This window comes from Berghia stephanieae, chromosome 7 (genome assembly GCF_034508935.2).
Source record: "Berghia stephanieae isolate SIO BIC M18660-M18661 chromosome 7, UCSD_Bste_1.3, whole genome shotgun sequence".
Classification (NCBI taxonomy): Eukaryota; Metazoa; Mollusca; class Gastropoda; order Nudibranchia; family Aeolidiidae; genus Berghia; species Berghia stephanieae.
This window is the reverse complement of record NC_088366.1, coordinates 15,226,139-15,240,003: the sequence shown is the minus strand read 5'-3', so window position 1 is coordinate 15,240,003 and position 13,865 is coordinate 15,226,139. Positions and strand designations below refer to the sequence as shown.

The 13,865-nt window shown below is 37.0% G+C and overlaps 1 protein-coding gene across 2 annotated transcripts in view; it reads left to right on the top strand.

Moving 5' to 3' along the window:
• LOC144976768 (kinesin-like protein KIFC3) overlaps positions 1 to 12,351 on the top strand; it is a 56,720-nt gene extending 44,369 nt beyond the window's left edge. Inside the window, exons 13-19 of one of the 2 annotated variants that reach the window (XM_078921186.1) lie at positions 484 to 588; positions 1,261 to 1,385; positions 2,337 to 2,454; positions 3,022 to 3,151; positions 4,290 to 4,487; positions 5,141 to 5,277; positions 9,003 to 12,351. In XM_078921186.1, the coding sequence (XP_078777312.1) occupies positions 484 to 588; positions 1,261 to 1,385; positions 2,337 to 2,454; positions 3,022 to 3,151; positions 4,290 to 4,487; positions 5,141 to 5,277; positions 9,003 to 9,029 (840 nt within the window). In that variant the 3' untranslated portion in view covers positions 9,030 to 12,351. Of the gene's footprint in view, positions 1 to 483; positions 589 to 1,260; positions 1,386 to 2,336; positions 2,455 to 3,021; positions 3,152 to 4,289; positions 4,488 to 5,140; positions 5,278 to 7,345; positions 8,604 to 9,002 lie in introns of those variants that run through there. The other variant, XM_078921185.1, reaches the window with a different exon arrangement.
• The last annotated feature ends 1,514 nt before the right edge of the window (positions 12,352 to 13,865 follow it).

Genomic DNA, 13,865 nt, shown 5'->3' with positions numbered 1-13,865 from the left:
GCCTCTAAGAATACGAGAGAGCTGAACACAAGAACCCGAGTTTCATGTCTGCAATCGACGTGAACTTATTTCAGGTCTGGCAATCTAATTCCTTATGGGTTCATTGTTGTCATGGAAACCTTTAAAAAATGACGCAAAATATTATCCATTAAACTAGGCCCTTATGTTGGTTCGGATGTTAGACCTTCATTTAGGTACACGTCGTCTACAGTATATGTACACGTCGTCTACAATTAAATCGAATATAGCTAAAATTAAAGATTGCTAAACGGAAAGACATTTCAGTAAGTATCACATTGCCTTTGTTATCAAATTCTCAAAAATCTGAAATAGTTATTTTCATATTGTCGCTAAACCTGAAAGAAATGCTTCCCAGTTGCTAGTTACATGGTGGAATTCATATAATGGTGGTTGATTTCTGATTTTCAGTCGAGAAACTTATACCAAAATTTGCCATACTATCTATTACTTTCATATTTTCAGATTTTCGAGGAAGTATCGCCACTGGTGAGGTCTGTGCTGGATGGGTACAATGTTTGCATATTTGCCTATGGACAGACTGGCTCCGGGAAAACCTACACGATGGAGGTAATAGTTGCAGACTTGCTTACTTTAAATTTTAAAGATTCGTAGAATCCAAGGGAAAAAATGAAAAAAGTCACTATAAATAGCTTTACAAATCAATAAGTTGCCATCACCATGACCCAGAGATGCTTCAAAGTCCTGAGTATAGGATCTAAAGAATTAAATTTTGCTTTTCAACTAAATTTATTGAGTCAAAGAGGCGAATGCAGCTCTGTAGCGGGAGCCAAAAATTCGCAATTCTACAAATTTTTCGCAGTACTTGGCAGGTTGTTGTTGTTGTTGTTGTTGTTGTTGTTGTGTTGATTTGTAGATGGTGAGTCAGTTGCGCCTTGTAAAAATAACCCGTTGAAGGACTGCGTCATTCAAACTCGATCCTCTCAGGCTGCAGCAGTACTGGCCTCTCTCCAGGATGTAAACCCATTTTGACTCTTTCCATCTCAGGACGTAATTTTAAAAAAATTACTTGATGCCTTATTGATACTCTACTGTTGACAATGCTTCTGGTAATATTCGTGTCAATAAAAAGAATATTGAAAGGTCATCATTTCAATCGATTTAAGTGATGAAAAAAAACAACATTATTTGTTAAAAATCATCTCAACCAGTAAAGAGACATAATTTGTAAAGATCAACACCACCAATAACGTAAACATAAAATTGTGATTGTATTTCCAGGGACCGTCATTAGACCCAGGCATCAACCAAAGGGCCTTACAGCTTTTGTTTGAAAGTTTAGACCAAGAGGGATGGACATACAGTATCACTGCTAGCGTTCTGGAAATCTACAACGAGACCATTCGGTAAATAAATCATACTGAAATATGGATAGAACGAAATAGGCTTGAACAGTCGTGACGTCACTTCCCTCGTTATGACGCATAATAACTTAGTAACTGGTTCTAAACTATCGGAACAATGGCGGACGCCCTTATGAAATACTTCTCCGACGAGCATAAAAGTGTATCCAGAGGTGAAAAACATCATAAATCTGATCATGTTTTGACTGTTATACATTCTGATCACACGACATGTGAAAAAGTTCTAGCCAGCATGAGAATAAAAAGTACCGATTTTCTTTGTTTAGAACCAAGCTGCTCGTTGCTGGGCGGACGTAACATCAGACTTTTGAATCCAATTGATGTCACTCAGCGCTTTGTTATTGTTTTAGACAGCAATTTTTAGTAGTAGTTCTCACAAAATTGTATTAATCAGACTATAAACATTCAAGTTTTGTGTTTTGGTACGTTATATCCGGCTGGCGAGTGTTGTGAGTCTTTTAGATATGCACACAGCATCAATATGTAACCCATCGCGTCAATTGGTATTATGTCGGAATGAATTAGATGTCGACAATTGAGTTTAACCCTCTCTAAGATCGTCACATTCGTTATCAGGATATGGACATATTTCTCAATCATATTATATTTTCATTTGTTTTGTACATCACAAACTTTGAAGTAAATTATTTGTTATAGCTGGCAAATGCTATTTTGTGAAGCTCGTTTTGCTGAACAAATTCTGAACAGTATGTACTTTTTGTTTCTAATTTTGAATTTAAAAAATCAATTTTATGTTGGGTAGAGATAGCTATACTACGTTTCAATTGAATTTATTTTTCTTTTTTAGATATCTCGTCGCCGTAGTTAGGGTCTATAGTATTTTGCCAATTATGTACACTTTGACTAATGACCGATTAAATGAGATTATTTAAATGGCATTCTTGTAATCTGTGTCTTTATGACATCTTCCAGTGACCTTCTAAACCCTGACATTTCGAACAAGCTTGAGGTCAAACTAAAACCTGAGGGAGGTCTTCATGTGCCTGGAGTTGTGGTGGTTCCCGTGACAAGTCTTCAAGAAGTCAATGAGGTATGGATTTCTCTCTTCTTTTACTGATGGCGATGATGATGATGATGATGATGATGATGATGATGATGATGATGATGATACTGATGATGATGATGATATGATGATTATGATGATGATGAATATGATTATGATAATGATGAACGAAGAAATATGATGATGATGATGATGATGTGATGATATGATGATGATGATGATTGATGATTATGATGATGAGAGACGAGGAGATGATGATGATGATGATGATGATGATGATGATGATGATGATGATGGTGGATGATGATGCGAGAGATGAGATGATGATGATGATGATGATGACGGAGATGATGATGATGAATGATGATGATGATGATGATGATGATGATGATGATGATGATGGTGATGATGATGGAAGCACACCTGTCCGGAGTCAGATGGTCAGGGGTTCAAGTCCATAATCGAGGAATAATATTTTTGTTGTTGTTATTTCTTAATTGTATTTTTTTCTATTCGATTACCTGGATTGTATAACAAAACACATATTTTCTGATATTGGTCAGTTCACCATTCGATTATTTCCCCCAACCACAGGTATCAGAGACAGGGCACAAGCACCGGTGTACAGCCACCACCAGCATGAATGACCTGTCGTCTCGATCTCACTGTTTGCTGTGTGTAACAGTCCACGGACTTCATGAAGACACTGGGTTGACCACAACTGGTGGGTTTGAAACGATAACCCATAGAATGAATGAAGCTGACGTCACTCAGCTCTTTGTTATTGTTTTTTTTTAAAACCGTCTCTTGAGTGATTAGTTCTCATTGAACTATATCAATCAGACCATGAACGAAAGAAGAAATAATCAGACTTGATTGCTATAGATAGTATGCGCTTGGCTAAGAAGCTCATAACATTGCCATCCGGAAGTGAAACGGACCAACACACAAAACTGTGTGTATCCATGAACATTTATAGTCGGGTTAATACAGTTCAGTGAGCATTTCTCATAAACGCGGGTGGCAAAAAACAATAACAAAGACCTGAGTGATGTCATCTTCGAACTATCTATACTTTTACTTTTTTAAAGGGTATACAAATCATCAAAAATCCGCCTAAGAAATCCGCTATCCGCCACGCCATTTTCCCCCCGTCACACGATGATAAAAATCCGCCAATTTGGCGGAAAATCCGCCAACCTGGCAACACTGGTATTTGATCTCTCGTGTATTTTATAACCAAGTTTGTAAGTACGTGGTTCAACACGCACCACAAATAGTAAATAGTAAGTTTAAAAGAGGAAGACAAATATGGAGCAGTGGTGGAGGAGACGGAATGGGAGGTGGTGGTAGTGGTGGTGGTGGTGGAGGAGAAGGAAGAGGAGGGGAAGGGGAGAGAAAGCAGCGGTGGTGACAAGAGACTTGTGGATTTGTGCTACAGACGCACAAAAAAAACTTGATCTTCTACAATTTCCAAAAATTGCTTTAACTGTGTTGTGTTCACACACATATAAATGGGCAGTCTAATAAATTTGTATGATTTTCATTCATGACGAACTCGAGAGATTTAAGCGTAATATGACATAGATCGTAGCCATCGTTAACGTATAGCCTGACACTGACGTCAAAATGCTAGTCTTTGGCCACAAAAGAAAACAAATCGTGAGTTGTATTCAATAGTTTAACCAATGGGATCCCTTGTTTCCATGAGCACTACTAACGACAACTCACGAGGCGGTGCAAAAACCAAATAATGACGTCAAAATGCCAGTCTTTTTGGGTTTCAGTATCAGGCGAAAACTTAACGATGGCTACACCTAGATGCATATCAAATGTTTACATCTTTGTAACTTTTTTTCCAGGTCGTCTGAATCTGGTCGATCTGGCTGGGTCCGAGCGTGTGGGCCGTTCACACGCAGATGGAGTTCGTCTGAAGGAAGCCCAGAACATCAACAAATCCCTGGCGTGTCTCGGTGACGTCATACACGCTTTGAGGTCAAAGCAAGTTCATGTTCCGTACAGGAACTCTAAGTTGACCTACTTGTTACAGGACTCTTTGGGTGAGTAAGAAATGCAATGTTGTGTGATTGTGGAAATGGTAGTGAGAGTACCGTCGGCATCTGAACTGATGATACTGCAGTTACTGTGTTGTCGTTGTTGTGGTTGTCACTGAAGATGAGGATGACGATGAAGACGACGATGATAACGATGATAATGATGATGATGATGATGATAATAATGATGATGATGATAGTGATGAAGATAATGATGAGTTTCACGACGATAACACCTGTCAACACCTAGAGCAGTAAGCATGATCAGTGACTGGATGTGTGACAGTGATTGTTGTTTTTTCTTGCCTTGATGGCACCATATTCGACATTTCTGTGTGAATGCATTTCTCACTAGACGCTATTATAATATTTGCAAAGCCGAACACTATACAGTGGTTATCTAGTCCTAAAAGGACATTTTGCAAGCAACTTTTTTAAAATGAACTCGAACATAGATCTCATTCGTCATAATGGTATTATTTTGGAGTGAAACGTATGCCAAAACGCCGTACTCTAAAAAAATTATGTACCTATTTAAAATGTTGGCCAGAAAACTCGCCCTTCAAATATCGATTATTAATTGGTTAACATTTTTAGTCCTGTTCTTTTGTTAGAATACAGTAGTATAGAAAATTTCTATTTTATATTTTTATTTACAGGAGGAGATAGTAAAACCTTGATGATTATTCAGGTATCTCCTGCCGAATCCAATGTTTGTGAGACTGTCTGCAGTCTCAATTTCGGTCAGCGTGTACGTTCTGTAGAGATAGGACCAGCCACCAGGAACGTAGGCAAGGTAAATATGCAAAACTTTGTGGTCTTGAGGCATGAAACTTGACTTCAAACTAGCAGGTCCCTGATTTGAGTCCCTCACTAGGAAGCCCAAAGTTGAGTCCATGTAAAAGGCTTTTAAATCACATTCTCTCACCGCACTCAGGTGGAGAATGAATACTTGGTCGATAATAGCATTGCATTTTTGTCGAAGAAAATTGTAATAGCGCCTTATAGGCGTCATGTCGTCTTTTATGTAAAGTGTTGCTGTTGGCTTGGTACCCCTTGTGAAACACATTGAGCACATTGAGTGGATATTATGCTACATAAAAGCTCAAGCTTTTTGTTTTGTCTACGTATGACTGCCGTACATTGACAATTTTGTAAGAAAAATTTACTTGGTATCGGGTCTTTTTAAATGACCCCAAACATACCAAATCATGTCAAACTTGAGTCTCTGGGTGGGGATCCTGACCTCCCATAGCGGGCAGGGAGGTACATACTGTGTCCTCTATCCCCTTACATCTGTTTTCCAAGATGCTTTCTGTCTTTGTCTCGGAATGAGATTACTTGGTTTTGTCCTGGCACTGGCCGGAATCCTAGCTGGGAGGGAAGCAGTCGGATGCATAGTTATTGTTTTGGGAGATTATATTTTTTTCCTTGTAAATCATCTCTCTGTTATGTATTATTATTTTTATTTTGAATGTATAATGTAAGCATTTGAATTTGAGTGTGTTCCTCTTTGTTGGAATTTGTGCTCTTGTCTGGATATAGGTGATCTCAAACTAATTACATTGGTGGTATGCTCTTGGAATCTACATCTGATCCCTATTTGTTCTCAGTTCCCCTTTGTCTTACTTTTTCTTGGGTACTTTAATTGTAATTCTAGAACTATTTACTATCCAATTTTCTTCCTTTTTACTGGCGCTGATATAACCTAAATGTGTTGCAAGCGCCGTAAAACCCTTAAAAAACAAAAACAAAACAAACAAAAAACAAAAAACCTTGAGTCCTACATAAACTGAGACTTCAAAGGAAATCTCGTGTATTGATCAGCGATGTAAGTCGAGTACACGCCCAGGTTTTTCCATTTAATTATGATCTATAGTGCCGTACTTTGAAAAAAAAGCAGCAACACATATTAAAAATAATGGTCAGAAAACTCGTCCTTCAAAGATTGATCACTTAAAATTTTGATCAATCGATATAATTTGAAGGACGAGCCTTCTGACTAAAATTTTTAATACGTGTATTTTTCAGAGTACGACAGAATATCCAAGCATTTAAAAAAACAGAATCCTGTATAATGTTGATACTTATCTCCCCGATGTTTGGTTGGAATATATGACTGTTATTTTCTTATTTTGAAGTGGTATAAGATGTCAAGAATCAGTTCTGACTCTCTATGTCTCGTCTTTGATTTCACGTTTGTTTAGATACTGCCCTAATTTTGTTTAAAACACGGATTTGCGTGACAAGGCAAACAATTATTTTGAGAGTATACGGGATTGTGCGTGATAAGGCAAACAATCATTTTGAAAATATACGGGATTAAGTGTGATAAGGTAAACAATCATTTGAGAGTATACATTGTTGTTGTATTTTAGTATAATACTTGGTTTCGACTTTCAGTTTTAAGGTTGAAAATCTGCCATAGGTGGCGCAAAGATGAGTCTTTGGAAAAGAATCCTTATACTTTAATACTAAATCACAATATTCGAGTACATAGTGGCCGGTAACAGTGTTATTTCTGCAGAAAATTATTTATAATGTCAATCCTAGAACTTGAGAACCCCTGTAACATGGTTTGGGCATATCATACTTTGCTGTGTAATTTTAGAGCTTTGCATATCGTGGATCCGAAGTTAAACCCAATTTCGTTTGTACCAAAAGGACAGTAATTATTTGTTTCTTTCTAGAAAAGATGCAAAGTACATATTGCCACACTCCAACCTCATTGGTTGAAAAATGCCACACTCAGCATAAAATCTATTACGCTTAATCATTTGAGAGTACCAGTTCTAGTGGAGCTGTTGTAGAGGATTCGGATCCGAAGTAAGCAAAATTTTAATCTTGCAAATTCCTTTTTCCAGATTTCGAGTCCAACTATGAAGAGACCCGCCAATTTGAATCTTCTTCAAATGACAGACTCACCGCGGTCTCCAACATCTCCGTCATCAGCCTTTACACCGCATACAACAATGCTTTTATCACCCTCATCACCGCAAACATCTCCACTATCGCCATCATCACCATCACCCAAGCTTCAAAGATCAACATCATCATCATCATCATCATCTACGACTTTATCGCCACAATTGTCATCTCAAACGCCATCATCACCATCACCGAAACTGCGGAGGTCAATCCGAGTATTCTCTACATCAACTTCATCATCATTACAAACACCACCAGTATCGTCGTCATCACCCTCATCGTCACCAAAACCACGAAGATCTGTTTTTACATCATCGTCCTCATCATCGTCGACGCCAGCCTCATCATCAGCTTTATCATCGCAAATACCATCACCTCCACCCAAATATCGTAAATCTACATTATCCACATTCTCATCAGTATCATCGTCAGCACCATCGTCACCATCACCCAGACTTCGTAGATCCAAATCATCCTCATCATCCTCAACAACCACCACAACAACCACCGCTTCATCAAAATCATCAACATCATCCACTCCCGGATCACCCTTAACTTATCATAGAAATCCGTCAAGACAAAACTCCCTGCGGTCACCTCCGACAACTCCTACAAAGTCTTCTTTAGCGAGAAGCATCTCAGTCCCACAAAATCCTTTAAAATCTCCAATTCTAAACCGCACAACCTACCTACGCTCCAAAACCGTCACCTCAGCGACATCAGAAAATTCACGACAAAACAGTTTTGCCTCTTACCCACGAATGGAATCGTAAACAACGCCATCTTCGTAGTATAATATGATGCAAATTCTAATTACCACCCATCTTGCATTTCACGTTTACGGAACCTTTCTTTTTGGCCAGAAAACTCTTACTTCAAATATCAATCGATTAAAATGACCCTCATCTCGACAAAGAATCTCAAACTCGGGACTTGCGAAGTCTCAGCTTTCAGAGTTTTTGACAAGAGTAATAGTCCCAGGTTTGAGAGTTTTTGCCAAGATATGGGTCAATTTAATCGATCAATTTTTGAGGGACTAGTTATTTGGCCAAAATTTTATATTTGACGGCAGAGTAGGTACGGACAGACCGAATGAAAGTTTTTGATAAACACGCAATTAATTTAATAGAAATACTTCGGGAAATTGATAGTAATATTGTTTAAGTAAAATATGCACGTTATATATATATATATATATATATATATATATATATATATATATATATATATATATATATATACATACATATATATCACATTTGTGACCCACCGAATCAATCAGTTGTTATGTCGCAGTAATTTGGATTCCGAAAAATAAATCTAATCTTAAAATGATCAACAATATGAAATTTTCTGTTTATATACTTCATGAAATCATATTTATTCTACTAAACACACACATTTAGCCCCTGAGTCATGTTTTTTATTATAATTCCTATTTTCAGCATCAATATCACTCAGACACATTTCTGTTTTGTGACAGTGGGTCATATTTAATTCATAACATCTCGTGAAGAGAGTAAATAAAATTTGAGTTTGTATTATTTTTCATAAACATCTTATGTCTCAATTTTCATTTTCATGTTTATGTAGAAACTCCCCAATGGAGGGCCACTCTAGACATACATCGTCAACGTACTGTAAAGAACTCCGAGGCCAAAACCTAACAGGACTTTTAGTTTGTAAAAAATAAACAAAAACAAAACAACAACAACAACAACAAAAACTAAGCACAAAAGTAAAATTTATCCCAGTCTTTGCTTCTAGCTTTTCTAGCGGCGCTTGCAACTTTTCTCAACAAGATGGCAATATAATTAATTATAAGAAATAGTGATTTTGGGGACGTAATTTCAGTTTAGGTTGCACAAATAAAAACATAATTTGACGTTGTCAATGATCAGTTAAAATTTAAATTTAGGTGGAATTCATTTGACAGCCATTTCAGTCCATTTATTTCAAGATGTGTCATAGTGTAACACAGTATCTCTTGAACGTAGACCTCTTAACTCATAACGCGCATGGAGCCGGATAAACCCAGTTCTAAATAACTGAAAGGATGAAAGCACATGCTTGCTACCCTTGAGATAGGACGCCATTCTATCGCAAATTACTTTCCATCAGATCTGATTAATCCAGTAGGCAAGAGGGTCAGAGAAAAATTTATGACTTTTTCGGTCAGCATATCTCTGTCGCACTCTTAAAAACATGCAATAAAAGTTTTGGCCAGACACCTCCAAATATAGATCGATTAAAATTGTCCTCATCTTGACAACAACTCTCAAACCTGGGCTTTGCGAAGCGTTTTTTAGTCTCAGTTTTAGCTCACAACATTTTGCGAGTAGTCACACTATATAGATAATATATAATATTAGATTAAAGCACGGATATTGATTATAAACACAGATTTTAACTTTTAGGATTTTCACAAGTATGTCGAGTGGAAATAGTATATTTTAAAAAGTTTATACAATCCAATAAACATGGTTTAAACTAATTATTATACCCCTTCTCATGCAAAACCATTCATGTAACAAGGAATTCGTTAAAATAAGGAAGAATAAAGGCAAAACAATGGACTCTCTATCTCTCTCTCTAGTTGTGTAACTACGTCTTCATTTTTCGTGCAGATCATTAAGCACGATTTTTGATGCATGCTTGCGTTACAAAGGAAATGATAGACAAAAAACGATAAGGGTGAAATAATATTATATTGTTCCTCATAAAACAAAAAAGAAATATTTTGTTCACTTTAATGCTATTCTATGGCAAACACGACACACTCAAGAATATCTGGCAAATTAATCGCTTTTTGCTTGCAAAAATTGCACTACAGTTTGGTCGTGTGGTTTTACTAAAACTAAAAACAGTTACCCGAAAAAATGTCATTAGCTATAAAAATAACAATTAAATCATCTAGAAGGAATATAAGAAATCATGAGAGACATTCTATATACGGTAGACATAGTTAAACCAGATTTTATTTACTCATGAGAGCAGATCAATTAATTAATCTCAAATGTTCATAATTTAGTCTTAATTCAAATCAAATTTTCAGTGACCTCTTGACCCCGATCAAAATGCGGATTGAGATTGCAGGTCACATTTTACTCTCAGAGTAAACAAGAAAGACAATCACATCTTTAAGTCTCCGGTTTTCATGTATGATAGTATCCGAGACTAGAATACATAGACGGAAAACTTCGAGAGTGGCAAAAGGACGTTGCGTATCTGGATCAGTTCATGCAGACCTGCCTAGTTTAAAATTTTAAAATTCGTAGTTTTAAGGAGATAATAATAGAAGTTGCTATAGTTAACTTTATAGATCAACAATTTACAAGGATTAAGTCAGACTTCAAAATCCTCAAAATTTTGCACTTTAGCATCAACTTTCATTTTTAATCATTTTAAACGAACTTTTAAAATTGGAGCCAACATTTGGTAATTCGACGAATTTTTCTTAGTAGTAGACAGGTTTGGTTCTTGTCAAGGCGGTAAACATCCTTTTGTTCATAGATATGTTTAAATGTGGCACGGAATTTCGCAGCTTCATTCAAACATCACTTGGGCAATCACGTCTCATTAAATTAAATTATCTCTATAAACTTTGAATTGACGCAAACTTTCAATATTGAAATGCTATATTTACTGATTGGACACTAACTGCATAAGCACGGAGCTCCAAGTTTCCTGTCTTGAAAGTACAATATTATGATATCGACTCACCTCATTCTCCTGACTGAGGTGTCCTATAGATAGATCGAAGATGACGTCACTCAGGTCTTTGTTATTGTTTTTTGCCATCCACGTTTATGAGTAATGCTCACTGAACTGTATTAACTTGACTATAAACGTTCATAGATACACACAGTTTTGTGTGTTGGTCCGTTATACTTCCGGATGGCAATGTTATGAGCTTCTTAGCCAAGAGCATATAGATAGTATGAGCTTGGCTAAGAAGCTCATAACATTGCCATCCGGAAGTATAACGGACCAACACACAAAACTATGTGTAATGATGAACGTTTATAGTCTGGATAATACCGTTTAGTGAGTATTACGAATAAACGCGGATGGCAAAAAAAAAAAAAACAATAACAAAGACCAGAGTGACGTCAACTTCATTCTATCTATAGGAGACATGAGAGATGACTTTGCAGTAAGGGCCCTCCATCCAGACCTGTCCTCAGCTGATCTCATTAGTGTTGGGTTGTCCACCCTTGCGCATTTCTTTACATTATTTATCCACCCAGTATTTTGTTTGCCACCCTATCCTTCTGCCTCCCCCCCCCCCTCCCCAAAATGTCCCTTGCATAATATCTTGTGCCAGTGACTCATATCAAGTAACACGGCCAAACCAAGACAATTTTCTTCTTTTGACTATAGATAGGAGAGATTCCTGTGGTCATGATAGAGAAAGAACTATTCTGTGAACTCTTCTTTAGTACGATATTATACACAACCGTATCCGTCTCATTGTGCTTTTCAATTGGATTCACAACACTCGATGCGCTTCCCAGCCAGTGCTTTATAAGCGACGTATTTTTGATCTCCAACAAATGGTGCTTTCAATGTGTAAGCTTTGATATCATTATGTGACCGAACATCCCCACACGGTATTATGTCGGAGTGAAATCAGTGCTTAAAACTGCATTTTAAGTTAAACTTAAAAATGCTTTTCTTCGAACAAATGCATTTTGTTTCTTAAATGCAAAAAGATTTAAATTTCCTCACAGTGTTTTCTTTATTATTTTTGCATTCAATTCAAATAGTTCATTCCGACATAATACCTCTTAGACGCGATGGGTCACATATTATAGACAATCCATGTCAGATTCGCATTTTTAAAATAACCCAATTAATATTTGTTTTTTTTTTTATTTTTCTTTTAAGCACATTGTTGTAATATAATGTAAATAAAAGTTGCACTTTTTCATAAGATTAACCTTGTTGTTTTGTGTTGTTCATTCATGAGTCAGATTTACTCCTTTTATCTTTATCTCCATTAACCTTGCTATGGGTTGTTTATTTTAAAATGTTTTGATTCTTGTTGAAATTAATAAGATGCCATCCCAACTTCTTCTCTCTTTGTTTGAGCATGTTTAGGGGATGCTGTGATAATATACTATAAAAGCTTAAGGTTGTTTTAAATGCCTGCTCTTATAAATGAATATACATGATAATCTACACGCGGCTATGTGGTCTTGTGGTATGACACTCGCTTTCAGATCGGAAGGTCCTGCGTTCGAGCCTCGATCGGCGCATAGTTGAGTCCTTGGAAAAAGGTTCTTTACTCACATTCTCTCATCGTGCTCAGGTGTAAAATGAGTACATGGCCGTTAACAGCGAAATAAATTGTAATATCGCCTAAAAGGCGTCATGTCTCGTTCTGCAAGTCACGTGTTGCTGTTGGTCAGGGACCCCTTGTAAAGCGCGTTGAGCACGTTTAGTGGATATTGCGCTATATAAAAGCTCAAGTCATGGGATCATTGTTGTAAATGAAATACTCTTAAACCAAGGAAAGATATTGTCCTTAACACAATGTTAAAAGATGCCCATGATTGTATTCGGTAAGCAGACCTGCGCATATCTATATAGTCTGACATATCGGGGAAGTGAGATAACTCCTACTATCTGAGAAAATAGTGGTATTAAATCGATTGCCTAAGGCCCCGTGCCAATTTGAAATGGTCTACACACTTTGAGTTTTGGGAGCTTTTGCCAAGACGATGCTCGTTTTACACCGACCCATAATTGATGGACAAATTTTCTATGTTTTTCTTCAATTTCATTTTAATTTCATACATCATCATGGCAACAAATCAAATAAAAACATTCAATGTAAAAAGTATGGGGAATTTTGTCATTGCGGAGAATGTTGTTGTTGGAGAGGGTCCGTCTAATTGTGGTGAAAAGAACAGTAATTTAATTGAGTTTTGCTTGCGATGTGAAACAATGCTCTGTTGCACATATGATTGCCTCGAATGTGTTTGAGATGTGAGACTAATTGATTCCATAAAACACGAATAGTCTTCAAGCTTTACAACAGCTCCGAAGTAAAAGGAATTTCGGTCGCCATCCTCCTTCACGTTCATCTTCAGTCGGGGTCGCGTCCTTCCCAGCCTATTTTGAACAAGTTCACTGTCCGGTAATTCACCAGTCTATGAAAGTGGGTGGATACCGTAACAACACTCAGAATCAGATATACGGTTTTGTAATGAAGCGTGCCTGAAGTTTAAAGCGTGTAGTTTATGCAGCGGTTGTTGTCTTCTGCATCTGTATCTGCTGTATCTGCAAAAGTTACTCCAGTAGATCTCAATGATGGGCATTATGCTGAAGGTGTCCAAGGTTTTCCAATAATTTTTTTAAAAATTCCTTTGCCTAAGAGTCAAATGAGTTGATTTAAAAGTGTCAGTAGTGGTGGCCGAGGTCAGGGTGTTTGGTAAGAGATTCCAGTCC